The sequence below is a fragment of the Oncorhynchus nerka genome, linkage group LG21 (genome assembly GCF_034236695.1).
Source record: "Oncorhynchus nerka isolate Pitt River linkage group LG21, Oner_Uvic_2.0, whole genome shotgun sequence".
Lineage (NCBI taxonomy): Eukaryota > Metazoa > Chordata > Actinopteri > Salmoniformes > Salmonidae > Oncorhynchus > Oncorhynchus nerka.
In genome coordinates this window covers 18052285-18079457 of record NC_088416.1, presented here as the reverse complement: position 1 = coordinate 18079457, position 27173 = coordinate 18052285, and the positions used below count along the sequence as shown (strand labels likewise).

At 44.4% G+C, this 27173-nt stretch overlaps 1 protein-coding gene across 1 annotated transcript; it reads left to right on the top strand.

Moving 5' to 3' along the window:
* Positions 1-27072, top strand: LOC115103998 (GEM-interacting protein-like). Its single transcript, XM_029625115.2, is given in 21 exon segments — positions 1-351; positions 2314-2401; positions 4761-4857; positions 5194-5245; positions 12421-12546; positions 14582-14646; positions 15982-16089; positions 16851-16931; positions 17049-17213; positions 17388-17525; positions 17943-18133; positions 18369-18499; positions 18703-18798; positions 19329-19489; positions 20915-21091; positions 21246-21383; positions 22325-22527; positions 23656-23989; positions 25713-25815; positions 26211-26815; positions 26817-27072. Coding segments are annotated over 21 exon segments (3195 nt in total). The 5' UTR covers positions 1-296; the 3' UTR covers positions 26898-27072.
* Positions 27073-27173: the final 101 nt, after the last annotated feature.

Genomic DNA, 27173 nt, shown 5'->3' with positions numbered 1-27173 from the left:
TCTGAGAGAGCAAGAAGAGAAGGGTCAAACCCAAGCACTTTACCAGACAGCAGCAGTGTTCTAGTCAAATGTTAGTGTGATTTAGTGCATCTAGAGGAACTCGAGCTCATTTCCTGCTCTATAGCTGCTGTTTGTCTTGTGAACGAGTAGGCATTGCTAACGTTGATGGAATTGATAGATTGATTGATAGAAGGTTGATTGAACGTTGCTGGTGGTGCGAGGAACATTGATGGGGTTGCTGTGCTATATGGTAGTTTGGGGCTAGGTGCACTTGTGATATTTAGTCTGAAATAGAGATGGAGAGGGAAGAAGAACCCCAAGTTAAAGAGAAGGAGCACTCCAAAACCCCAGGTGAGTAACAATAAGAGAAAACAGAATATTGTTATCATTTGGGCCAGTTTCCAGTGCTCAGATTAAGCCTACTCCTGGACTAAAGCATGCTCAATGGAGAATAGTCTCCATCTGGGTCTGGGAAACCATCCATTTAGGTAGAAAAGGAGGTGAGAAAATGTTTCAGGGAAGGTGTGTGTATGTGTGTGTTTTTGGTTTTACTGTCCTTGTGGGGACCAGAAGTTCTCACAAGGATACTTGGGACAAGTTTCGCCGGTCTTCTCAAGGAAAAAGGCTATTTTAGGCTTAGGGGTTAGGTTTAGGGTTAGAAGTTAGAGATAAGGGGTTAGGGTTAGGTTAGGGGTTAGGGAAAATAGGATTTTGAATGGGGATCAATTGTTTGGTCCCCAAAAGGATAATAAAACAAACGTGTGTGTGTGAGCGTGCATGTGTGGTTGCATGCTACATCCTCCCAGTCAGTGCAGGATCAGTGAACCTCCTGAACTCATCCTCCATTTTGCATATTGGTGTGCGCCATTCGTGAAACTTTTTTTTCAAATTAAGCTCTTGAAACCATGAAGTCCGGGACATCAGTCCTCATGATTTAAGAGAAAATGGTTGGAAGGAAAACAAATACTATTTGAACCCACTCTCGAGCTCCCTCTAGAACTCTGACATGCACAGTAGGCTATAGGGCCCTGCTTTCTGTTAGACTAAGGGCTTGATTCAATCCATATCACAAAGTTCAGCACTATAGCTTGCTTAACAGTGGAAGTTAATTTCTGATTGAGCTGACATATGCAGCGTTTACTGTGAATGCAGTTTCCGTGGACACGCAGGAACATTGCTTTTAAATTTAATTTGCGCTATAGAGCTGAACTTTGGCAGAGCTTGGTTGTGTACAGTTCTACTATCTCGTACCTGTCTTCGACTGCCATATTAACAGAACTCTGCTAAGGTGAAAAACAAGGACTTTGTGTCTTCTGAGCAAAACATGACACACATCACAAGCAGGATGTGGTTGACCTAAATGGAGACAGAGAGAGCGAAAGAGAGGGAGGAGAGATGTAGATTTTTTTTCATCTGTTAACACTGGGAGTTGAGTATTTTTGCATATTAACTGCCCTTAAAGTGATACACAGTCAGCTTCAACTGTAACAGATTCCTATAGGTTTTTAGCCTCATATGCAGTCTCAGCACTTGATGCTAGCCCACAAACGTATGTTGAGAGAGACTACAGCATTAGGTTGTAGTTCACTCAGGGTTAATGTACCATCATTCAGTTTTGAGTGTCATCAACCTGTATTTTCCCCAGCCTATACTGTAAACTGTATACTGTAAATGCATAGCCTGGTTAAACCAGACTGAATACTGCACTCAGTACTGAGCACAGCATTCAGTCTGGCCTAACCAGGCTAGGAAATGAATAGAACCCCTTTTGTTGGAGTTGCATTTCTCTTTTTCTCAGATTAGTTGCAGTCCTTCCCATATTAGATGTTATATAAAAAGGACATGTTCTTATCTGTCATTCACACAAAGGTTTTTATAACCATTCTGAGCCATCTCAGCAGTACTCAGTGTGTTATAATGGGTGACCAACAGTGATATATGTTTTTCACCAGATGCTGGAGAATTGAAAGACAATAGTGTTACAACAAATGCCTTTTACACAAACATACAATCACACATCTGAGGCCTCAATAACCACCACCACCACCAGCAGCCTTCAAATCCACAAACTCTTTATTTCCTCACACATTGTTTTATGACTGGGTGTTGGCTGTTGGTTTACCCCTTTATTTGTTATTTCTAAAAATAGAAGATATTTTGTAAGCTTTTTTTTTTTACAGATAACTTTTTTGGGAGCTGCAAAAAAGCAATTTCAACTTGTGTGTTTTGTGTGTAATGTTTATTTTATGAAAAAGAAAGAGTGATCATTTGGCCTCTCTTGCTCACATGTTTGTCATCCATCTTTTACCCCAGAGGTGAAGGTCCCCAACAAATCAGAGACTAAGCGCTACAGCGAGATCTTCCGGGACTTCGATAATTTTGAACTCTCTTTGGTCAACTCGTAAGTCTGACTTTTAGATTCACTCATCATGTACACGTATTACCATTGTCACCCTCCACATTATAATCAGTCCATCATTCAGAACACCTTGACATGTTTTACATTTGAGTTATTTAGCTACATATTTAGTTACATATTTTTTATTTGTTGGGGGTGGGTTGTCTGCTACTAGTTGCCAGAGAGGAAGTGTACACCTACGTGGGATTGTAAACCAAGTATATTATTCCGCTTACATCTGTGTACATGCAGTACCAGTCAAAATTTTGGACCCGCCTACTTATTTATTTATTTAATTATTTTTTACTATTTTCTACATTGTGGAATAATAGTGAAGACATCAAAACTATGAAATAACACATATTGAATCATGTAGTAACCAAAAAAGTGTTAAAAAAATTTTAAAAAGATTTTAGATTCTTCAAAATAGCCACCCTTTGCCTTGATGACAGCTTTGCACACTTCTTGGAATTCTCTCAACCAGCTTCATGAGATACTCACCTGGAATGCATTTCAGTTAACCAGTGCCTTGTTAGAAGTTAATTTGTGGAATTTCTTTCCTTCTCATTGCGTTTGAGCCAGTTGTGCTTTGACAAGGTAGGGGTGGTATACAGAAGGTATACCATATGGGCAAGTCCATATTATGGCAAGAACAGCTCAAATAAGCAAAGAGAAATGACAGTCCATCATTACTTTAAGACATGAAGGTCAGTCAATGCGGAACATTTTAAGAACTTTGAATGTTTCTTCAAGTGCAGTCGCAAAAACCATCAAGCGCTATGATGAAACTGGCTCTCATGAGGACCGGCACAGGAAAGGAAGACCCAGAGTTACCTCTGCTGCAGAGGATAAGTTCATTAGAGTTACCAGCCTCAGAAATTGCAGCCTATATAAATGCTTCACAGAGATCAAGTAACAGACACATCTCAGCATCAACTATTCAGAGGAGACTGAGTGAATCAGGCCTTCATGGTCGAATTTCTGCAAAGAAACCACGACTAAAGGGCACCGATAAGAAGAGACTTGCTTGGGCCAAGAAACACAAGCAATGGACATTAGACCGGTGGAAAACTGTCCTTTGGTCTGATGAGTCCAGATTTGAGAGTTTTGGTTCCAAAAGCCGTCTCTTTGAGACACAGAGTAGGTGAACATCTCCACAAGTATGGTTCCCATCGTGAAGCATGGAGGTGTGGGGGTTCTTTGCTGGTGACACTGTCAGTGATTTATTTAGAATTCAAGGCACACTTAACCAGCATGGCTACCACAGCATTCTGCAGTGATACACCATCCCATCTGGTTTGTGCTTAGTGGGGCAATCATTTGTCTTTCAACAGGACAATGACCCATCACGCATCCAGGCTGTGTAAGGTCTATTTGACCAAGAAGGAGAGTGATGGAGTGCTGCATCACATGACCTGGCCTCCACAATCACCTAACCTCAACCCAATTGAGATGGTTTGGGATGAGTTGGACCGCGGAGGGAAGGAAAAGCAGCCAACAAGTGCTCAGCATATGTTGAAACTCCTTCAAGACTGTTGGAAAAGCATTCCAGGTGAAGGTGGTTGAGAGAATGACAAGTGTGCAAAACTGTCATCAATTTAAAGGGTGGCTACTTTGAAGAATATCAAATATCAAATATATTTTGATTTGTTCAAATCAAATGTATTTATTATAGCCCTTCGTACATCAGCTGATATCTCAAAGTACTGTACAGAAACCCAGCCTAAAACCCCAAACAGCAAGCAATGCAGGTGTAGAAGCACGGTGGCTAGGAAAAACTCCCTAGAAAGGCCAAAACTTAGGAAGAAACCTAGAGAGGAACCAGGCTATGAGGGGTGGCCAGTTCTCTTCTGACTGTGCCGGGTGGAGATTATAACAGAACATGGCCAAGATGTTAAAATGTTCATAAATGACCAGCATCGTCAAATAATAATAATCACAGTAGTTGTCGAGGGTGCAACAGGTCAGCACCTCAGGAGTAAATGTCAGTTGGCTTTTCATAGCCGATCATTGAGAGTATCTCTACCGCTCCTGCCGTCTCTAGAGAGTTGAAAACAGCAAGTCTGGGACAGGTAGCACGTCCGGTGAACAGGTCAGGGTTCCATAGAGCGAAAGAAAGAAAGAGAATTAGAGAGAGCATACTTAAATTCAGATTAGGGCCAAATGAATTTATTTAAATTGACTGATTTCTTTATATGCAACTCAGTAACATTTTTGAAATTGTGGCATGTTGCATTTATATTTTTGTTAAGTATAGTAAGAATTTGCACATAAATAATAAGTGAAGCATCTAGGCATTATGAAGGGTTTACGAAGGCTTCACAAAGCCATTATAACATGTATCGGCCCTCTGATCCATCAGCACTGTAGAGGAGATGTTTCCAGACCCTGACTCCCAGTCGATTGCTGAGACCGTCTCTACGGAAACCACAGACAACACTGAGCTGGATCATCTGACGGTAGGGGAGCAGTACTATCAGTCAATCAAGCAACTAATCAAAATTATTTTGGAAAGCCATTTTTTACACCAGCAGTTGTCACAAAGTGCTTTACAGATACCCAGCCTATAAACAAACAATCAATCAATCGTTACTATGTTCTCTCTGTCAGTCAATCACATTTTTTTCTAGTCTGGTGCTCCGTTGTGTTGATACTTTTGGTACCGTTTGTACTAGCCAACAGGGGAATCATTTGAACTTAGGTTCTGCTCATATTCTACTGATATGAAGTATAATGTGTATCGTCTTGTCTCCAAATCCATTTCTCTGTGTAATGGTCTGTATTCTGCCCTGCAGTGTGAGGATGTCTACCCCCCAGATGGTGATGACAAAGATGGAGGTCTATCCGGTATGTTTGTAATGAAATCAAATTAATTTAATAAGGCTTTTTTTTTACATCAGCAGATGTCACAGAGTGCTTATACAGAACGTGGTGTGTTGTATGCATGTGTGTTTTTCTTTTTTCGTTTGTTAAATTCAAATCAGTTGTATTGGACTGACTCGAATTGACCCCAACCCTGGTGTGAGTAACGGAGGTGGTTTGTTGGTTCAGTGTGATGAGTAACCTTGCCAGAGACATGAATACTTGCATTAGCTCCCACAGCTAAAACTTACTTAGGCTAAGAGCAGAGCAGGGCTGGGCGATAAATCAATATCAGTAATTATCAACGTAATTACTTCCCTCAATAACGATAGAAAAACGTTTAGGCAATGTTTATTTCAAACAGACACTTATTTGCCACTTGTTTGCAGGTATACCCATTTTATATATATCAGTGGGTAGCTGCCAAATTCGGAGGGTTGGGGGGTGTTGTTAAACCATGGGGGCAGTTTGCATTTCAAATTAGGGATGTGTTAAATAATGGAGGTGTTAATGAATTTCCCTGCAAATAATCAGAGAACCATTCACACAGACACGATACCTGTATTTTGGTTACAGGGTCTGTGAAAATGCAGGAATCATGGCTAGGTCTTTAGGTGGCTTTTATTTTTCCATGTTTTCTACCCCCTATGCTTTTCAGATATACGAAAAAGCTGGTATAAAAATGCAGGCATGGTAAATTAGTGGGGTTTTGGTCTTTATGTGAAAGGGATGCAAGAGTCCAAGCCATTCTCTTCTGGAAACACTGCCCGGTGACTGACACTAACAGACAGCCAATCCAGGTGGGATGTGATGAGTGGTGTGGGCGGGACTAGTGGGGTGACAGCCAGTCACGGTGGTTAATCTCCACTTATTCAACCTCTTGTTGAGGTGTAATTAGCCCGTGGTGCTAATTGCCTCTGTGTTAACGAGATTAGGAGACGACTGGAGAGGGTGGGGGGAGAGAGAGGATTAGAGCTGCAGACAGATGCTCTCTAGTTTACCCCTCAGACATATCCATCAAACAGGAGAGGGAGGGAGGGAGGGAGGGAGGGAGGGAGGGGAGGGAGAGGGGAAGGAAGGGATGCGAGAGAAGGAGATAGAGGAAGGGAGAAATGTGGGTGGAGGGAGGGAGGGAGGAAGGAAGAGGGGAAGGAAGGGATGTGAGAGAAGGAGATAGAGGAAGGGAGAAATGTGGGTGAGGGGGGAAAAGGGAGGGATATGAGAGGTAGAGAGGGATGGTAAAAAGAGAGGGGGAGAGATCCCTTATGGAAAAACGACATTAATTTCACGTGATCTTATGTGAAGTTAATATGACAACATGTGACAACATGTTAAAGAAACATGTGACAACATGTAACTACACGTAAAAACATTTAAGCACAAGTGAGAACGTGATCTCATGTGAAATAAATGTGACAACATGGGGATGCCATGAAAATACACATGACAACATTTTCACGTTTTTCACGTGATAGTGCAAATTTTATTTTTACTCACTCATTTCACGCATTCCACATGAGAGAGTTAGGTTTTCACATGTGAAACTGCATATTCCACATGTGAGGTGAGAACATGTTTTCTTCCTCACATGAACAGGTGGTGAATACATGTGAACATGTAGTTTCAGGTGTGAACAACTGACCTCATATGTGTCTTTTTTGGTTTTCACGTGAAAATTTCAGCTCAACATGTGAAAACAGTTAAGGGAAGTAATGAAATGGTATAGGGGTTTTAAGTTATCTGACACGCTGATCAGCTAAAATAGTATAGTTTAATTTTTTTTAACGATAATATGATTACATTTGACATCAAATCAAATTTACGTACACATATTTAGCAGATATTATTGCGGGTGTAACTAAATGCTTGTGTTCCTAGCGCCAACAGTGCAGTTGTATCTACCAATTCACAACAATACACACAAATCTAAAAGTCAAAGAATGGAATTAAGAAATATATAAATATTAGGACAAGCAATGTCACTTAGTACTGACTTTTCAATATGACACCACCTGGGGTTTGAAGTACGCTTTCTGCTGCGCCACAAAACCTGTAGCATTCTCAGAAGTTCCCTACACATGAATTAATTACCTATAATACGTCTCTGCACTTAACAAAAGACTGCCATCTGCACTGCTTTTGTTATATCGCAGTTGCAAATGAGAACTTGTTCTCAACTAGCCTACCTGGTTAAATAAAGGTGAAATAAAAAATAAAAAATAAAAAAAATATCCGTTAATCTGACTGTTCTCCCATCATTGATTTTATTTACTTAATTCTGCAATTTGAGGGTTTTCTGTATAGTTGTCTAATGTTGGTGAAGTGTATTATTCTGTTTCAATGTTACTCCTGAATCACTATGATAAATATTTGTTTTTATTGGGTGTATTATACAAATCTGAGATTTACTTAAATCCAAAGTATAAGAATACAGGTGAAATCTGTCAATGACACAGACATGGTGGCGTAGCAGGAAGATTGGAATGCTGTGAACCAAGAGGTTGTGAGTTCAAATCCCACGTGAGGACATGTTGAATAATAATTACTGTATAAATAAACATACACAATGTAATCATGTATGTCAAAGTGTGTAAGTTGAAAACACTTGCAGCTAATTTCGTGATGTTCCGGCGACATCCTAACAACTCATTTTTGTCTGCAGGGCATCATGTGAAAATGTTAATCCACATGTGAAAGGTTATGTGATCATGTGAAATATCATCACATGTGAAGTGTTCCAAAACCACATGGTTTTACATGTGACACTTCACATGTGAAATTTTATTTTACATGTGCAAAACATCATGTGATTTTCCACATGTGAAATCATATGGTTTTTCCATAAAGGGATGGGAAGGGAAAGAGAGAAACAGACCGAAGGGAGGAGTGAGCACAGAGTGAGGATTGAAAAGAGCATTGTTCAGCCTGAGGACAAAAAAAACTACAAACGAGACAGAAAGGACTAGTGAGATAATGGGGAAATTAAACTACCATTGTAATTGTGCAAACATTGATGTCCTGCACCTACCCCAATACTCTGCTGCTGATGACTGGGATGACTGGGATGAATACAGGAGCAGATTTCAGGAGCAGGACAAGACACCCTCTTTTGACTGATGACTGATATAATTAAGCAATAAGGCAGGAGAGGGTGTGGTATAAAGCCAAAATACCACGATTAGGGGCAGTTCTTCCCATGCTTTTTCAATGAACCATGAACAATTAATGAACATGCACCTGTTGAACGGTCGTTAAGACACTAACAGCTTACAGGCGGTAGGCAATTAAGGTCACAGTTATGAAAACTTAGGACACTAAAGAGGCCTTTCTACTGACTCTGAAAAACACCAAAAGAAAGATACCCAGGGTCCCTGCTCATCTGCGTGAACGTGCCTTAGTCATGCTGCAAGGAGGCATGAGGACTGCAGATGTGGCCAGGGCAATAAATTGCGATGTCCGCACTGTGAGACGCCTAAGACCGCTACAGGGAGACAGGACAGACAGCTGATTGTCCTCGCAGTGGCAGACCACGTGTAACAACACCTGCAAAGTATTTGTACATCCGAACATCACACCTGCGGGACAGGTACAGGATGGCAACAACAACTGCCCGAGTTACACCAGGAACGCACAATCCCTCCATCAGTGCTGACTGTCCGCAATAGGCTGAGAGAGGCTGGACTGAGGGCTTGTAGGCCTGTTGTAAGGTAAGTCCTCGCCAGACATCACCGGTAACAACATCGCCTATGAGCACAAACCCACCGTCGCTGGACCAGACAGGAATGGCAAAAAGTGCTCTTCACTGACGAGTCGCGGTTTTGTCTCACCAGGGATGATGGTCGGATTCACATTTATTGTTGATGGAATGAGCATTACACCGAGGCCTGTACTCGGGAGCGGGATCGATTTGGAGGTGGAAGGTCAGTCATCGGACTGAGCTTTTTGTCATTGCAGGCAGTTGCAACACAGTGCTTTACAGGGAAGACATCCTCCTCCCTCATGTGGTACTGCAGGCTCATCCTGACAAGACCCTCCAGCATGACAATGCCACCAGCCATACTGCTCGTTCTGTGTGTGATTTCCTGCAAGACACGATTGTCAGTGTTCTGCCATGGCCAGCGAAGAGCCCGGATCTCAATCCCATTGAGCATGCCTGGGACCTGTTGGATCGGAGGATGAGGGCTAAGGCCATTCCCCCCCCCAGAAATGTCCGGGAACTTGTAGGTGCCTTGGTGGAAGAGTGGGGTAACATCTCACAGCAAGAACTGGCAAATCTGGGGCAGTCCATGAGGAGGAGATGCACTGCCATACTTAATGCAGCTGGTTGCCACACCAGATACTGACTGTTCGTTTGATTTTGACCCCCCCCCTTGTTCAGGAACACATTATTCCATTTCTGTTAGTCACATGTCTGTGGAACTTGTTCAGTTTGTCTTAGTTGTTCAATCTTGTTCATACAAATATTTAGATATGTTAACTTTTCTGAAAATGAACACAGTTGACAGTGGGATGTAGTTTCTTTTTTTGCTGAGTTTATATCTTCCCTATCATATGAACATCCTTTTCTGAATCAAATAAGATTCCCTAAAGGTTGCTCTGATGTCCAAAAGATGTGAAATCGTAATAGGTCACTTTTAAGTTGCATGTATTTGAAACTATCAAATACTATATTTGGGTCAGTTTGACATTTTCCCCACAAATGATTAAGGCTAGGATTGGGGGAGGGGAAGCTGATCCTAGATCTGCAGCTTGGAGAAACTTCACCCCGGAGCACCTCTTATTTATCATGTTACTAAGCATACTAAGCTATACCTTCCCTCTGAGTGCCCTACTCCTCTCTCTTCATTCAGTTACATCTAATGCAGTTTTCTGCCCTAACCCAATCCACTCTTCCCAATCCCAAATTCTCCCAGCTACCAGTTTGGAGATTATCTGTAATAAGCCAAATGGAGGGGCGAGGGGTGGGGCTGTGGATAGGAGCGAGCGGTGGGGGTAGGGTGGTAGGGCTGATGAGTTGAGTGGACCATGGCGTGGCCTGCTTTCTGTAATGCCTGTTGTCAGTCCCGTCGGGTTGACATTGATTGATCCTTGCACTGTATATGTGCGTGTGTCAACTGTGTTGTTTAGCTGTCTTAATAGGTGTCAAGGGCAAATAACAGCATGGACCAAGTTCTGAGCTTTTGTAACTAACTAGTTTTGGCACTTGTGTAACACAAGTTGACATTCTGACAGTCATATCAATATTCCTGATATACTGTAACTCCACTAACCTACAGCTGTGACGTTCTCTCAACTGAGACAGAGAGACAAAGGGAGAGGGAGAGATTGGGAGAGGGTGAGAAAGAGAGAGATGGGGAGGAAAGATACAGGTAGAGGTAGAGGTACAAGTACAGGTAGAGATACAAGTACAGGAAAAAACGCTGTAAGAAGGAGCACCAATAAACAGTTTGTACTGAGCTCTAACCAGTTCCTCACCCCATCCACCCTCTTAGTCCTCCTGAATGGTCTGTCAGACACACACACACCAGGAGGTAAAACCTGGTTGTGATCTAAAGCCTGTCACTCCACAATCTGGACCTGCCCTCTCTGGATAATCCATAGTCCCAGAAGCCAGCACAGGCAGAGCGAAGGGAAGGGGGACAGACGCGCACACACACACACACACACACACACACACACACACACACACACACACAGGTGGCACAGAGACACTCATTGCTGAAGTGTGAAGGTGTGCCCACGAGAACGAGACGGGGAGCAAGAGAGAGAGCGAGATCAACGCAGAACAACACTCGCTACACAGTCTTAACCGTTTTTGTGGATTTTTTCTCAGACATGGAGTTACCTGTTTCAAGAGAGAAGCCTGTTCTATGCTCTGTAGGAACATATTTTCTCTGCTCTCACTTTTGGAACTGAGAGGGACGTCTGACAACACACAGAGAGGACTTGAGCTCAGAATTGGAGTGTAGGACTACACATCTGTGTTGGAGAAGAAGTGAAACAGGAATTAGACTTGTCAGAAGACTGCAGTATTGCTAGATTTCTTTGCATGCAGTTCGACTGTGGACAGGTGAAAGGACAGCGGTGCTGATAGTGACGTTGCAAGAGAACTAGTGAGGGGAAGAAAAGGACCGAGACCGGGGGAAAGAGAGAATAGAAAGGAGAGTGAGGGAGGGAGGAAGGAAGGAAGCACATGACATGCATTGCAGGATTGTTGCACATCGCCATCCGCTGTCACTGTGAGTCAGAGAGGAAGACAACAGAGAGAGAGAGAGAGCGAGCAGCTGACTGACTTCAGACTGCTGTCAGTCACACCAACACCCTGACTCCATAACAACCACAACACACCTACTCTGATGTTGCCACGTCGATTACAGCACTCTGGCACCAAGGAGTTGCCACGGTAATCTTCTCAGACCGTCACGTTTTCTCTCTCTCTCTGACTGAGGAGGGGAGCGGTAAGAACAGGCGCTGGAGGGAGGGGGAGAGGAGAGAGGTAGAGCAGGGAGAGGAGTTATACCTAAAAAGCCTGTTTTGAACCTTTTCTCTCTCTTTTCCTTTCTGTACTTCTGACTGCTAAAGCACTGTCTGTTCAGCTGCTTCCAGGACTAATCTAGACTGGACAGGATAATTTCCTTCCTAGATTTCCAACGTGATGACCTCTTGCTATGCATGCTTTGAGATGACCAGACCTCCACCGGTGTTGGTGTAGTAGTGACCACTTGTGCTGAGACAGAGACCCTGTGGACAACGGCAGCACTTGGACCTTGCGGACTCTGAGGACTAGCCCTGATGACCAGTCGTTTTCAGTCTCTCTTCTCCATAGAGTTTGTTTGGCTAAACCACAAACCTGCTGTGGAAACAGCTATGTTTCTGATGAACTTTTTGAGAAATAGGAGAGACCCTTTTTTGTCTCTTCTCTTTTATTCCTTCTTGGATGACAAATTATTCGGATTACACATTATTGGTAGTATGGAACACAAAGCATACCTGTGAGCCCAACTTTTTCCTTGGGAATCAGGGGGGAGAGGGGTCTTGGATGCCCCGTGGGGGTCCAGACTGCCCAGTTGTGTGTGTTTTGGGGTTAAAAACCTCCTGACTGTGGGCTATCAGGGTGAGGTAGAGAAGATATGCAGTGATGCTGATGTACTCACTCTCAGCCCAGGAAGCAGACCTGGCCCTGTGTCGCTGTGAGGGAGGCGTGGAGCTGGCCCTGCAGTATGCCAAGATGTGGTGCCGCTACGCCAAGGACCTGCTGGCCTGGATGGAAAAGAGAATCAGCCTGGGTGAGTGGAGACGTGGGTGTTTCTGTGTCTGTCTGCCTGCCTGCCTGCCTGCTAGTCAGTCTGTCTGTCTCCTCATTCCTATTTGCAAATCTTACATTGACATAAACACATTATTTAATTAAAGCTAAGTGCACCTATCTCAAATGAGGGCATGGCCCATAGTGTGTCACTGCAATGTGGTACAGACTCATTCAACTACAACTACTATAACATATTCACAAACACATATATTTGTAAATATGGTCTTGTATGTTAACTATTTGCTTTACATGTAAACAAATGAAATAGTTCACATACCAAATGTGAAGTACATACCATGTTTCTGGCATTCATAGACAGGTAGCCTTCTCAAGACGTAAGATAAACAAGAATAATTTTAGGACAACACGAAAGGCTCTCTTATCCCTCTGTAACAAAAGTTGTTTTGCTGGTATGGAACTGCAGTAACTACAGCAACCAAAGCTCTTCTCCTAAGAAAGACCAGGAGTCAGACACTCTATTCCTGGAAAAGACAGCCGAGTCTAAAGTAGGCCTAACCTGCCATTAGACAATGTGTGTTTATTCCTCACCTGTAATAGGATAATAGACCTTGTGGTTGAACCCAGTGTGAAAGGATGAACAGTATCCTCCACAGTACCCTCTGGTGGTAGAACTTAGGTATTACAAGGACTGTTATAGGAACCGTTTGCATTTTGGGTGAGCAAAACTGGTTGAAAAGATATCAGAGAAAATAATTGTCAGTTAACCATTGCAGGGACAGTAAGATATCACGGACTGGTTCCATGAACCCTTAGGCTGAGAAACACTGTTAGGGTATTACGGAGCGGTATAACAGACCCTGAGAAACACTGTTAGGGTATTACGGAGCTGTATAACAGACCCTGAGAAACACTGTTAGGGTATTACGGAGCGGTATAACCTACCCTGAGAAACACTGTTAGGGTATAACAGACCCTGAGAAACACTGTTAGGGTATTACTGAGCGGTATAACATACCCTGAGAAACACTGTTAGGGTATTACGGAGCGGTATAACAGACCCTGAGAAACACTGTTAGGGTATTACGGAGTGGTAAACCTACTCAGAGATGATCACAACAACAACAACAAAGTAGATCTGTAGGGTTTTGTAGCCAATGAGGATAACATGGAGTGGGCCAGCCACTCCCGTCAGGGGAACCCCACAGAGACTACAGGGTAGATTAACCAGGCCACAGCAGGAGGATGGACAGCCTACTGTTCTGCTCTGTACTGTAGCCTTCTTTACAGTAATGTACTCTGCTATACCGTGCTGTAAAATACAATACTGTAGTATACCGTTACTGCACTGTTCTGTACTGTAGGAGGGCAAAGGGATCAGCTCACCAAGGTGCTGCCAAGCAGACCTGTGTTTGGATAGCTGTGTATAGGAAATGGGTAGAGGTCAGAGTGACAATGTAGGGGTAGTGGTCACCATAGAGGGAAAGGTCTGAGCCACTGTGGACACTTGAATGCAGTGGAGGCTGGTGGAAGGAAGGGCTCATTGGGCTGGAATGGGATAAATGGGCAGGTATCACACGGCAAACCTATAGAAACCACATGTTCCGTTCAATTTATTCCATTCCAGCCATTACAACGAGCTAATCCTCCTATTGCTCCTTCCACCAGCCTCCACTGGTTGAATGGTTGCAATGCTGACACCACAGCATCAATATGGATCAGCAGATTAGTGTACTTGAAGTAGGGCAGCACTTAGGCAGCCAAAGCAGAGCATTGATTTTGATATTTGGTGATGTAAGCTAACAATCTGAATTGACCTCTCCTCTCTATGAGGTCTGATTGCCTGATATGGGATCTAATATGTTACATTTTGGTTGTTATATCACCATTGAAAGACCTCAATTGAACATGCAACAACTCCAAAAGTCATACTGATATTTGTCTGGATAAAAGCTTTTGATAAGACTGCCTGACAATATTGTAATGCTAATAAATCATTTTTTACTAAAATCAATCACATAATCCATCATACTGACTTATTCTGGTCTGTTTTACAGAGCAAGAGTTTGCCAAGAACATCATAAAGGCAGCAGAAACGGTTAAGTCCTGTGTGGCTCAGCAGGTATGGATACTTTTGTTGTCTCTCGTGTGTATGGGACTGTATAGGTTGTACATGTGATGATGTGTACAATATTGCATAGAAATGTATTAAATCCCTATCAGATTACTCTTCAGGCTTATTATTAGCTACCTTAGTGGAATACACTGAAAGTCGCTGTGCATAAAAGCATCTGCTAAATTACCAATTTAAAATGTTTTGCAGTGCCTTGACTTTTTGCTCATTTTGTTGTGTTACAGCATGAATTTAAAATGGATTAAATGTCTCTGGCCTACACACAATATCCCATCATGTCAAAGTGGAATTATGTTTTTGGAAATAATTCATTTAAAATTAAAAGCTAAAATATTTGAGTCAAGCCTAAAAACGTTCAGGAGTAAAAATGTGCTTAACAAGTCGCATAATAAGTTGCATGGATTCACTCTGTGTGCAATAGTAGTGTTTAACATGATTTTTGAATGACTACCTCATCTCTGTACCCCACACAATTATCTGTAAGGTCCCTCATTTGAGCAGTGAATTTCAACCAAGATTCAACCAGAAAGACCAGGGAGGTTTTCCAATGCCTCGCAAAGAAAGGCATCTATTGGTAGATGGGTAAAAAAACAGACATTGAATATCCCTTTGAGCACGGTGAATTACACTTTGGATGGTGTAGCAATACACCCAGTCACTACAAAGATACAGTTGCCGGAGAGGAAGGAAACCACTCAGGGATTTCACCACTAAAACAGTTACAGAGTGTAATGGCTGTTATAGGACAAAACTGAGGATGGATCAACAACATTGTAGTTACTCAACAATTCTAACCTAATTGACAGAGTGAAAAAAAGGAAGCTTGTACAGAATACAAATATTACAAGACATGCATCCTGTATGCAACTAGGCACTAAAGTAATACTGCAAAAAATGTGGCAAAGCTATTTATTTTATGTACTGAATACAAAGTGTTATGTTTGGGGCAAATCCAATACAACACATTACTGAGTACCACTCTCCATATTTTCGAGCAAAATGGAAGCTGCAATCATATTATGGGTATGTTTCTAATCGTTAAGGACTGGGGAGTTATTCAGGATAAAAAAGAAACAGAATGGAGCTAAGCACAGGCAAAATCCTAGAGGAAAACCTGGTTCAGTCTGCCTTCCACCAGACACTGAGATATGAATTCCCCTTTCAGCAGGACAATAACCTAAAACACAAGGCCAAATCTACACTGGAGTTGCTTTCCAAGAAGACAGTAAATGTTCCTGATATCTAATATCTCTAATATATCTGAAATAAATAACGTATTGAAATTATATCTATGACCTGGTTCTTACTGTGCTGTTGTTACAGGACATGATGCCTCTGCAGTACATCTACACCATGGCCCTGGAGCACGATGTGAAGACCAGCCAATCTACTAAACAGATATCAGAACTGCTGCAGCAACGCTGCTACCAGGTAGGCAGGCAGGTACGGCAGGCACTCTGACAGACAGGCAGGCAGGCACTCTGACAGACAGGCAGGCAGGCACTCTGACAGACAGACAGACAGGCAGGCAGGCACTCTGACAGACACAGACAGGCAGGCAGGCACTCTGACAGACACAGACAGGCAGGCAGGCACTCTGACAGACAGACAGGCAGGCACTCTGACAGACAGGCAGGCAGGCAGGCAGGCACTCTGACAGACACAGACAGGCAGGCACTTTGGCAGACAGACAGGCAGGCACTCTGACAGACAGACAGACAGGCAGGCAGGCAGGCACTCTGACAGACAGGCAGGCAGGCACTCTGACAGACAGGCAGACACTCTGACAGACAGACAGGCAGACACTCTGACAGACAGACAGACAGGCAGGCACTCTGACAGACAGGCAGGCAGGCACTCTGACTGACAGACAGTCAGACAGGCAGGCAGGCATGCACTCTGACAGACAGACAGACATGCACTCTGACTGACAGACAGACAGACAGACAGACAGACAGACAGACAGACAGGCAGGCAGGCAGGCAGGCAGGCAGGCAGGCACTCTGGCAGGCAGGCAGGCAGGCACTCTGGCAGGCAGGCAGGTAGGCAGGCAGGCAGGCAGGTAGGCAGGCAGGCAGGCACAATTAGCAAGCCTATTCAATGTGTCAAACATTCCTGTATGCAAGAAAATGTGGAATAACATGTTAAGTGATTTAGTATGATGTGGTTAATCCTACATCTTAATTCGGAAGGCCCTGGCATCCAAGAAGAATGAGATTGATAAGTGGCGCAGGGAGTTCAAGGAGCAGTGGTCCAGAGAACAGAGGAGGATGGTAAGTGCTGTTTTTTTAGATGCTACTGTGTATGTGCACTCACGTGCCTGTGTGTTTTAACAGCTTATCCCATTGATCAGAACATTGCGTTAACTATAAACTTCTCTCATCGGTCAGAATGAGGCGGTGGCGGCTCTGAAAAAGGCTCGTCAGCAGTACCTGCAGCGCAGTGAGGACCTGGAGAAGACCAAGGCTGTGACGGCCAAGGCCGGGGACGAGCTCACAGCGGGACACAAGACCCTGGACAAGAGGAGGAAGTCACGTGACGACGCACAGTCAAAGGTGTGGTACAGCGGTTCCAACCGCCACATGGGGTTTACGGAAACATATCCCACTTTTTAGGTTTACATTTTTTTTATGGGAAAATTATAATTGTTCTTTTTTGTCATCATGTGACTCACTGTGCCTATCTCCCTCTTTCTCTCTCTCGCTCTCTCATTCATCCCCTACAACCAGGTGATGGAGGCAGAGATGCAGTACAGACAGTGTGTGTGTGAGGCCCAGGACCACCAGAACAAGCTGGAGAGCTTGAAGGAGAAAATCATCGTTCACACCCGCAAACTCATCTGCCAGGGGGACACTGTGCTCAAGGAGGTGGGTGTCCAGGCCTATTGGAGATAGACGTTCCCTGTGCTGGATGCAACAAGTGGAGTGCATAATAGGGATAGTGATAGCATAAGAGTGGGCATAAGAGTAAATAGACTCAAGGCAAGCAGCCAGTAGCCATTTCAATTAGTCTTTTAAGACTGTCAATCGCCCATACAACAACAACAAAAATATATTAAAATATGGCCCAGGTCTCCTTTTCTAAATAATATAGTAATATATCCCATATAGCAGACCATTTTATCCAAAGCAACTTAGTCATGCGTGCATACATTTTACATACAGGTGGTAATTGGGATTTAACCGAATATGCTGCCGTTGCCATGCCTACAGAGGTATCTTGAGCTCAATGGGATGAATCATTTTCAAATAATCCCTCTTATCATGTACCTCTACCACCCCTAGGCCACAGTGAACATGTTCTACTTCCAGCGTCAGCAGACGGAGCCGGTTCCCCTGGGCTACCACAACCTGGAGTTGACCTGCAGGCCGTGTGAACCCGGGGAGCCCTACCTGCTCTACATCTTTAGGAAGAGAAGCCAAGAACAGCCCCTACAAACCTTCACCTTCCAGGAGTTTGTCCCTCAGAACAAGAGGTACGGACGGATGGATGATTTGTCCTGTTCTTTATAGGCTACGGCTCTAATGGATGATACTGTTTGTCCCATTAGTGCCTATTGTCTTATATTTAGAGTTGCTGTCAATATTTTATTTGTAAATGTTAATTGTGTGTGTGTGTATGCTTGCCTGCGTGTGTTTGTGCTTGCCTGCGTGTGTGTGTGTGTGTGCGTGCATGTGTGTGTGTCCGAATCTGTGTGTTGCACCTCCAAGTGGCCGTCGTAAGACCAGCAACCCTAGCTCTCTACAGGACTCCTCCCTGCCTGAAGAAAGTCTGGTTAAACGTAAGGGCTACAGTGACAGTGAGAGCATCGGAGGCAGTCTGGAGTCTCTGTCCAGCCCAGGTAAGCATGTGTGCTTCATTTGGCAGATTTAATTTAATCATGCTCAGAAGACTGACCAATCATCAAACATCGATGTCATATTTGGTAGTGGAGAGAAATAATGTATTCGCTACGAAGCTTACGGGAAACTCACTTTGTCCTGTTTGACTGGTCTCTCCTCCTTCTCTGTGTGTCTTACCCACATTGAACCCTGAACCCTGTAGCCCATGGCAACAGGAGGCTTCCTAAAGCCCCCTCCACAGGGACAATGTCATCAGACGACCTGGATGAGAGGGACATAGGCACCGTCCTGGAAGGAGGTGAATGTCAGCGTCATCACCTAACTCCCACAACAGACACCAACTAATGGCTCTCTATAAGTAAATTCTCCTGCTGAATTCTGAATCTACTCCTAACCCAGTGTTTCCCAAACTCGGTCCTCGGCACCCCCAAGGGTGCATATTTTGTTTTTTTGCCCTAGAACTACACAGCTGATTCAGATAACCAACCAACTCATCATCAAGCTTTGATTATTTTAATCAGCTGTGTAGTGCTAGGACATCAAAAGAACGTGCACACCTCGGGGTCCCCAGGACCGAGTTTGGGAAACGCTGCCCTAACCCCTACACCCTAGCCACTCCTGTAGATCTGAGAGGATTAGATAATCATTGTGGCAATTGCTTCTTGTCTACTGATTGGCTAGGTGGAAATGTTTCCATATTCTTCCACTTGTCCAATCCTCTCAGGTCTACAGGAGTTGCTAGGGAGTAGGGTTTGTTTGGAACTAGGGGTAAATTTGGTGGGTAGTGTTTCCCACCATGACTGAGTCCTGTCCTGTGGTTCCTCGTAGATTGTGTGGACTCCACTCCAGAAAGGAACGGTACGGCGGGGAAGGTACGGACTACGTCCCGAGCCGCACTGACACACCGACTCCGGAAGATGAAGAGCAAGATGGTGAAGTGCAAACAGTGTGACAATTACATCGTGGTCAACGGCATCGAGTGTGAGGAGGTGAGAAAGAGGAGGAATAGAAGAACAGAGGAACAACTGACAGACATTTAAGTGGCAGCCTTTTTAATGACAAATGTATAACATTATTGCCTGATTCACAGTCACACCGTAGAGCCTGACCGATGCCAAGCTGAACTGAGCTGTACGCTATCCTCCATAGTGGCGCCAGCATAGTATGGTTCAGGTTGAACCAGGTATACAGTGGGGCAAAAAGGTATTTAGTCAGCCACCAATTGTGCAAGTTCTCCCACTTAAAAAGATGAGAGAGGCCTGTAATTTTCATCATAGGTACACTCCACGCAAGATCTCACCCCGTGGGGTCAAAATTATCACAAGAACAGTGAGCAAAAATCCCAGAACCACACGGGGGGACCTAGTGAATGACCTGCAGAGAGCTGGGACCAAAGTAACAAAGCCTACCATCAGTAACACATTACGCCGCCAGGGACTCAAATCCTGCAGTGCCAGACGTGTCCCCCTGCTTAAGCCAGTACATGTCCAGGCCCGTCTGAAGTTTGCTAGAGAGCATTTGGATGATCCAGAAGAAGATTGGGAGAATGTCCTCTGGTCAGATGAAACCAAAATAGAACTTTTTGGTAAAAACTCAATTCGTCGTGTTTGGAGGACAAAGAATGCTGAGTTGCATCCAAAGAACACCATATCTACTGTGAAGCATGGGGGTGGAATCATCATGCTTTGGGGCTGTTTTTCTGCAAAGGGACCAGGACGACAGATCTGGGGAAAGGAAAGAATGAATGGGGCCATGTATTGTGAGATTTTGAGTGAAAACCTTCCATCAGCAAGGGCATTGAAGATGAAACGTGGCTGGGTCTTTCAGCATGACAATGATCCCAAACACACTGCCCGGGCAACGAAGGAGTGGCTTCGTAAGAAGCATTTCAAGGTCCTGGAGTGGCCTAGCCAGTCTCCAGATCTCAACCCCATAGAAAATCTTTTGAGGGAGTTGAAAGTCCGTGTTGCCCAGCAACAGCCCCAAAACATTACTGCTCTAGAGGAGATCTGCATGGAGGAATGGGCCAAAATACCAGCAACAGTGTGTGAAAACCTTGTGAAGACTTACAGAAAACGTTTGACCTCTGTCATTGCCAACAAAGGGTATATAACAAAGTATTGAGATAAACTTTTGTTATTGACCAAATACTTATTTTCCACCATCATTTGCAAATAAATTCATAAAAAATCCTACAATGTGATTTTCTGGATTTTTCTTCTTCTCATTTTTCTGTCATAGTTGAAGTTGTACATATGATGAAAATTACAGGCCTCTCTGATCTTTTTAAGGGGGTAGAACTTGCACAATTGGTGGCTGACTAAATACTTTTTTGCCCCACTGTAGAGGGTGTGATTTGGGCTCCACCCTGGTTTGCTAATCCATGTCCTCTGTCCCGCCTGCCGTCTCTGTAGTGTGGCATGGCGGTTCACAGGAAGTGTCTGGAGGTGTTACAGCATGAGTGTGAGAACAGAAAGGGTGTTCTGTTTGGGGTGGGTTTCTCCCTGTTGCCCCGGGACCGGCCTGACGAGGTGCCCTTCGTGGTCCAGCGCTGCACGGCCGAGATAGAGAGCAGGGCCCTCACTCTACAGGTACTGTATTAACCTGGATGTAATATGGCTTAGAATAAGTACTGAAGCAAACAGTAAAACTGTTTTGCAGAAGCGACAGTACAGTGCCCTTATCTCAATCCTTCTTATTTTCTCTTTCCCTCCCTCTCCCCATCCATCCATCCCTCCCACCTAGGGGGTGTATCGTATCAGTGGGTCGAAGCCTCGCATCCAGAAGCTGTGTCAGGTCTTCGAGACCCAGAAGGACCAGGTCGACCTCTCTGACCTTTCACCTCATGACGTCACCTCAGTCCTCAAACACTTTTTCAAGGAGGTACTTCACTGTTTCCCAGACAACAAAGAACACTGATATTACAGACAATATACTGTAGAGCCAACGATACAGTTAATACAGACAATATACTGTAGAGCCAACAATATAGTTAATACAGACAATATACTGTAGAGCCAAAGATGTAGTTAATACAGACAATATACTGTAGAGCCAACAATATAGTTAATACAGACAATATACTGTAGAGCCAACAATATAGTTAATACAGACAATATACTGTAGAGCCAACGATACAGTTAATACAGACAATATACTGTAGAGCCAACAATATAGTTAATACAGACAATATACTGTAGAGCCAACACTATAGTTAATACAGACAGTATACTGTAGAGCCAATGATATAGTTAATGCAGACAGTATACTGTAGAGCCAATGATGCAGTTAATACAGACAGTTGCTGTAGAGCCAATGGTATAGTTAATACAGACAGTATACTGTAGAACCAATGATACAGTTAATACAGACAGTATACTGTAGAGCCAATGATACAGTTAATACAGACAATATAGTTAATACAGACAGTATACTGTAGAGCCAATGATACAGTTAATACAGACCATATACTGTAGAGCCAATGATACAGTTAATACAAACAATATAGTTAATACAGACAGTATACTGTAGAGCCAATGATATAGTTAATACAGACAGTATACTGTAGAGCCAACGACACAGTTAATAAAGACAATTAAGTGTTGTATGGACATACACTGTTATTTAAACTCTCACACAAAGCTCCCCTTCATGATTATGCCAGCCTATAAGTAATATGGACATATCGTATCTCAGGATTTCCCTTTTAGTGAACATCATGTGGTACAATTGTCAGTCGATGCATCGATGCATTTATTATTATTATGTGTGAATAACAATCTATTGTCATTATTTATTAGAAATAAAACCATCTTCATCCTCAGCTTCCAGAGCCGCTGTTGACCTTTGATCTGTACAATGACTTCATCTGGGTGGGCAAGGAGATCCAGCGTCTCAGTGAGAGGGAGGCGACAGCAGAGACTCCTGGGATAGTGGAGGACCTCACATATAGCCTGAGAGACCTGCTGGGGAGACTGCCCCCATACCGCTACTACACACTGCAGCATATGATGCGTCACCTCCACAGGTACTACGCTACTACACACTGCAGCATATGATGCGTCACCTCCACAGGTACTACGCTACTACACACTGCAGCATATGATGCGTCACCTCCACAGGTACTACGCTACTACACACTGCAGCATATGATGCGTCACCTCCACAGGTACTACGCTACTACACACTGCAGCATATGATGCCGTCACCTTCACAGGTACTACGCTACTACACAGTGCAGCATATGATGCGTCACCTCCACAGGTACTACGCTACTACACAGTGCAGCATATGATGCGTCACCTTCACAGGTACTACGCTACTACACAGTGCAGCATATGATGCGTCACCTCCACAGGTACTACGCTACTACACAGTGCAGCATATGATGCGTCACCTTCACAGGTACTACGCTACTACACAGTGCAGCATATGATGCGTCACCTTCACAGATACTACGCTACTACACAGTGCAGCATATGATGTGTCACCTACACAGATACTACTGCACACTGCAGCACATGATGCGTCACCTACACAGATACTACTGCACACTGCAGCACATGATGTGTCACCTACACAGATACTACTGCACACTGCAGCACATGATGTGTCACCTACACAGATACTACTGCACACTGCAGCACATGATGCGTCACCTACACAGATACTACTACACACTGCAGCACATGTGTCACCTACACAGATACCACTACGTACTGCAGCACATGATGCGTCACATACACAGATACCACTGCACACTGCAGCACATGATGCATCACCTACACAGATACTACTGCACACTGCAGCACATGATGCGTCACCTACACAGATACTACTGCACACTGCAGCACATGATGCGTCACCTACACAGATACTACTGCACACTGCAGCACATGATGCGTCACCTACACAATTAGCAAACCTGGTTGTTGTGGAGATGGCTCAGTGAACCATGCTCATAGACTTGTGTTAGCTCCCCAAAGTTATTCCTCTGCTTCAGCTCACTGGGAAAACAGATTATTGTTGCATGCAGCAGAACGGTCGGTCACATGGTCATAAGAGGGGTGCTGAGCCCTCCTCCAGATGGTATTTTTTGGACCATACTCTATCCTCTCTTTTCTTCACTCATTTCACATTCTCTCTCTCTCCACAGAGTATCAGAGAACTACGAGGAGAACAAGATGTCTCCCAGTAACCTGGGCATCGTGTTTGGTCCGACCTTGCTGCGCCCGCTGGTGTCTGTAGACGTGTCCATGGTGGCCCTACTGGAGACCACCTACCAGTCCCTACTGGTGGAGTTCCTCATCACACACCACCAACACATCTTCGACGCTCCACCTCCCGCCCCCACCACCCCCCTCCCTGACACCCCTCCCCGGGCGACGTGTTCAGGCGGGGCCCAGAAGACTGTTGCAGGGGCTGACCCTGGCTCTCAGGACCCCCCCGCAGGAGGAGCCTTGTCCAGAGAACGCCCCCGCTCTCTAGAGGTAAGGGATACACTGAGGGTGGATACCATTGTGTCAGACAAGCTCAATCAGGTGCAGCTTAAGTATTTTTAATTCAAACATAACATTTGAACCCAGGTCTGGTTAACAGATGGGTTAACCCTGGGCTGATAGACAAATATATACTTTTAAAATACTTTTCATAGACCCCCTATACTGAAGTTCATTTAAATACAGATTTTCTCCAATGTTTTTCAAGGTTTTGAATAAGAGGGCAATGTTAACCTCAATCAAACACTTAATTTTGAATCTGAGGCCTCTTGATCACACGTCTGGCAGCTGTAGGTTTGTCAGCCAGTGATTGGTCCTCTAAGTCTAAGTGACATTGGGACGGCTCCTGATGCCCTACAGTCAGACCTGGGTTCAGATACTATTAGAAATTATTTAAAATACTTTCGCCAGGCTTCATTGAGCTTGCCTGCCGCAATAGTACCAATATAATAGTCACAGCCCATCTGCCCACCCAGCCCATCTGACACTCCAGGAAGGAGTGCTCAAAGTATTTGACATATTTCAAATAGTATTTGAACCCAAGTCTGCCTCACAGCCAGGGTTCATGGAGTTCAGCCTCAGCCTGCTGCCTTGAGCTGCTTTCCTTCCTTTTGCTTCTGTTACCTGTCGTTGTCTCAAAGAGGTAATCTGGGATTCAAACAACAAGAAAGCGGTCACTCCAGTCACTTTTTTTGGTAAACAGCTGAGGGATGGGGCTGAAGAAATGTAACTAATAAGGCATTTATAAGGAATATTCTTCAAGAGTCAATGGCTATATAATGTATTCAAAGTCCCAAAACAGATGTACAAATCCCAGATTGCCCCTTTAATGCTCCTGGCTCGCCATGCTGTGACTCTGCTGTTGCCAATCCGGAAGGGATTACATCCTTTTTTTGTGAAGCTTAACACAGTGCAACATTGGCGTGTGTGTGTGTGTGTGTGTGTGTGTGTGTGTGTGTGTGTGTGTGTGTGTGTGTGTGTGTGTGTGTGTGTGTGTGTGTGTGTGTGCGTGTGCGTGTGTGTGCGTGCGTGCTACCTCTGACTGGACTTTGATCTGACCCTTCCTTTCCTGACCAGATCTACCCTGGCTGGATTTCAATACTGGTCAATGGCTTCCTCTGTGAAATATAGTCAAATGATTGTCAAATTCTTCCTGTTCTTCCTCCTCTGGTGTACAATTACTTTGTTTCCTTTCTCCTCTCATTCATTGCCCCTGATAGGCCAAAGGACTGGATACTGTGGAAACTGTAGGTTTCATGGGTAGGAAAGGACATGAGAAGAGGAAACAAGTTAAAGCTATTGAGACACAGCCCTAGCATTGGTGTTCTTGGCCACTAAATACACAACACTGACCACTGGTAAATACTGGGAGGTGTGGGGGTGGAAGAGAAGGTTAGTGCCCTGCCCCCTACATGTTAATTTGGAGTTGTTTAGGGACACAGGAATTTATCAAATGTTTTGCCTGAAAAATAGAACTAAGGAGAACCAGTGACCACAACTTGATTCTATTCAATAAGAATAAAAATCCCTGTTTACTGAATAGGCTACTCAACATCCAGAATTTACCTGCCAATATCTCTTTAATCCACTGGGGTTCACTTTCTATACCTAGAGCTATAGTATGTATCTCGCTACAGCATTCCATTCCCAACACTTCCTACCCAAATATCTGGTATCTATTCCTCAAAACTTAGAGTTTGTGTCATTTCAACAGACTCGCACAATCAAGAGAGACTTGAGTGAGGGTTATATATCTGACAAGTCGTCATCCAATGAGGCAGTGGACCAGCTCAGCCCTGAAGCCAATGAGAGAGCAGGTAGGTAGGATGTACTTTAGTATTAGAGGAATGATTGGATTAATGGGTATTGTTGGTAAACAAGTGGGCTAGAGGACTTTGCTGTTCTTATCTGATCTGTGATTTCTTTACAAAACCTTTCTCTGCTACCATCAGATATTTTGTCTGCTCGCTGCTCACTGTTTTTGTCATGTTATAGCGCCCTCTGCTGACTTGACTGTAGGCATTTTCTGCTTTCTTTTGCCAAAATTCAACAGCCTCTCAAAAGCAAGGCTATACTCACACATGTTATGATAGAAAGAGACAGAGTATTTACTTTGCCAAGCTAAAAGTGAAATACAGTGGTTAATCTGTGTTTCACTGGTTTGCCTTATTGTCGCCTCTCCTCCCCTCTCTCCTCTACTTTGTTTCCCCAGTCGTGGCTGTGAGGGGGGCATCAGCAGAGGCTGCTGCTCTGGGTGATCTGGTGTGGGGTCTAGAACCAGGGGACTCTCCCTCTGTGGGGACCCAGCCACAGAGCCACTTCAGTAGGCAGCCTGTCAAATACCAGCGCCAGCCCACCCCGGGTCTCCGCCTCTCTGCGGGCACTACCAGGGCTGGGCTGCTCGGGGAAGAGGAGGATGAAGAGGAAGAGAGGAGGAGAAACCAGTCGAGGAGCGAAGACAGCAGTCGTAGCCCCTCCCCTGACCCTGGTAGCCCGAGAAGGAAAAGCCTTCGATTGGAGCTCCACCCCGAGATCACCGCCTACCACCTGCTCAGCCAGGCTGGAGGCCACGCACCAGAGAACCAGACAGAAAGAGAGAAGACACGCCCATATGAGGTTCCACAGGGCAGACTGCGGGCGGGGACAGTGGTAGTAGAACCCTCAATAGCTGCAACAGCAGTAGCGACACCGAGCACCGGTGCTCAGGAGGCGTGGCTTAGGAGTCGGTTAGCCACATTGTCTCAGCTGAACGTGAACCAGTCCAATAACAGTCAGGGGTGGTTGAGTGAGAGGCGGAGACAGGGCGGAGAGGAGGGTCTTGAGTGGCCCGGGCCAGAGGATCCTGTCAGGACTGAAGCTCAGACGCAGCCCCTCAGGACTGCAGCAACACTTTGTCTGAGGAAGGATGAAACTTTAAACCATAGAATTGGAACCACATTCGAGAATGGACATTCCTCATTCAAATCAACGTTTCGTGACTGGCAGGATTCTATTTCTATGGTTAAACCCCTAGAAGGGATGAATTGTACTGTGTGTAACTTCAAATGTTTTTTTACAAATACAGTGAAAATGTACATCCGCTCATGATTACTCCAGAATACTCATAAATACAGAACAGTACCAGTCAAAAGTTTGGACACACCTACTCATTCAAGGGTTTTTCTTTATTTTTGAC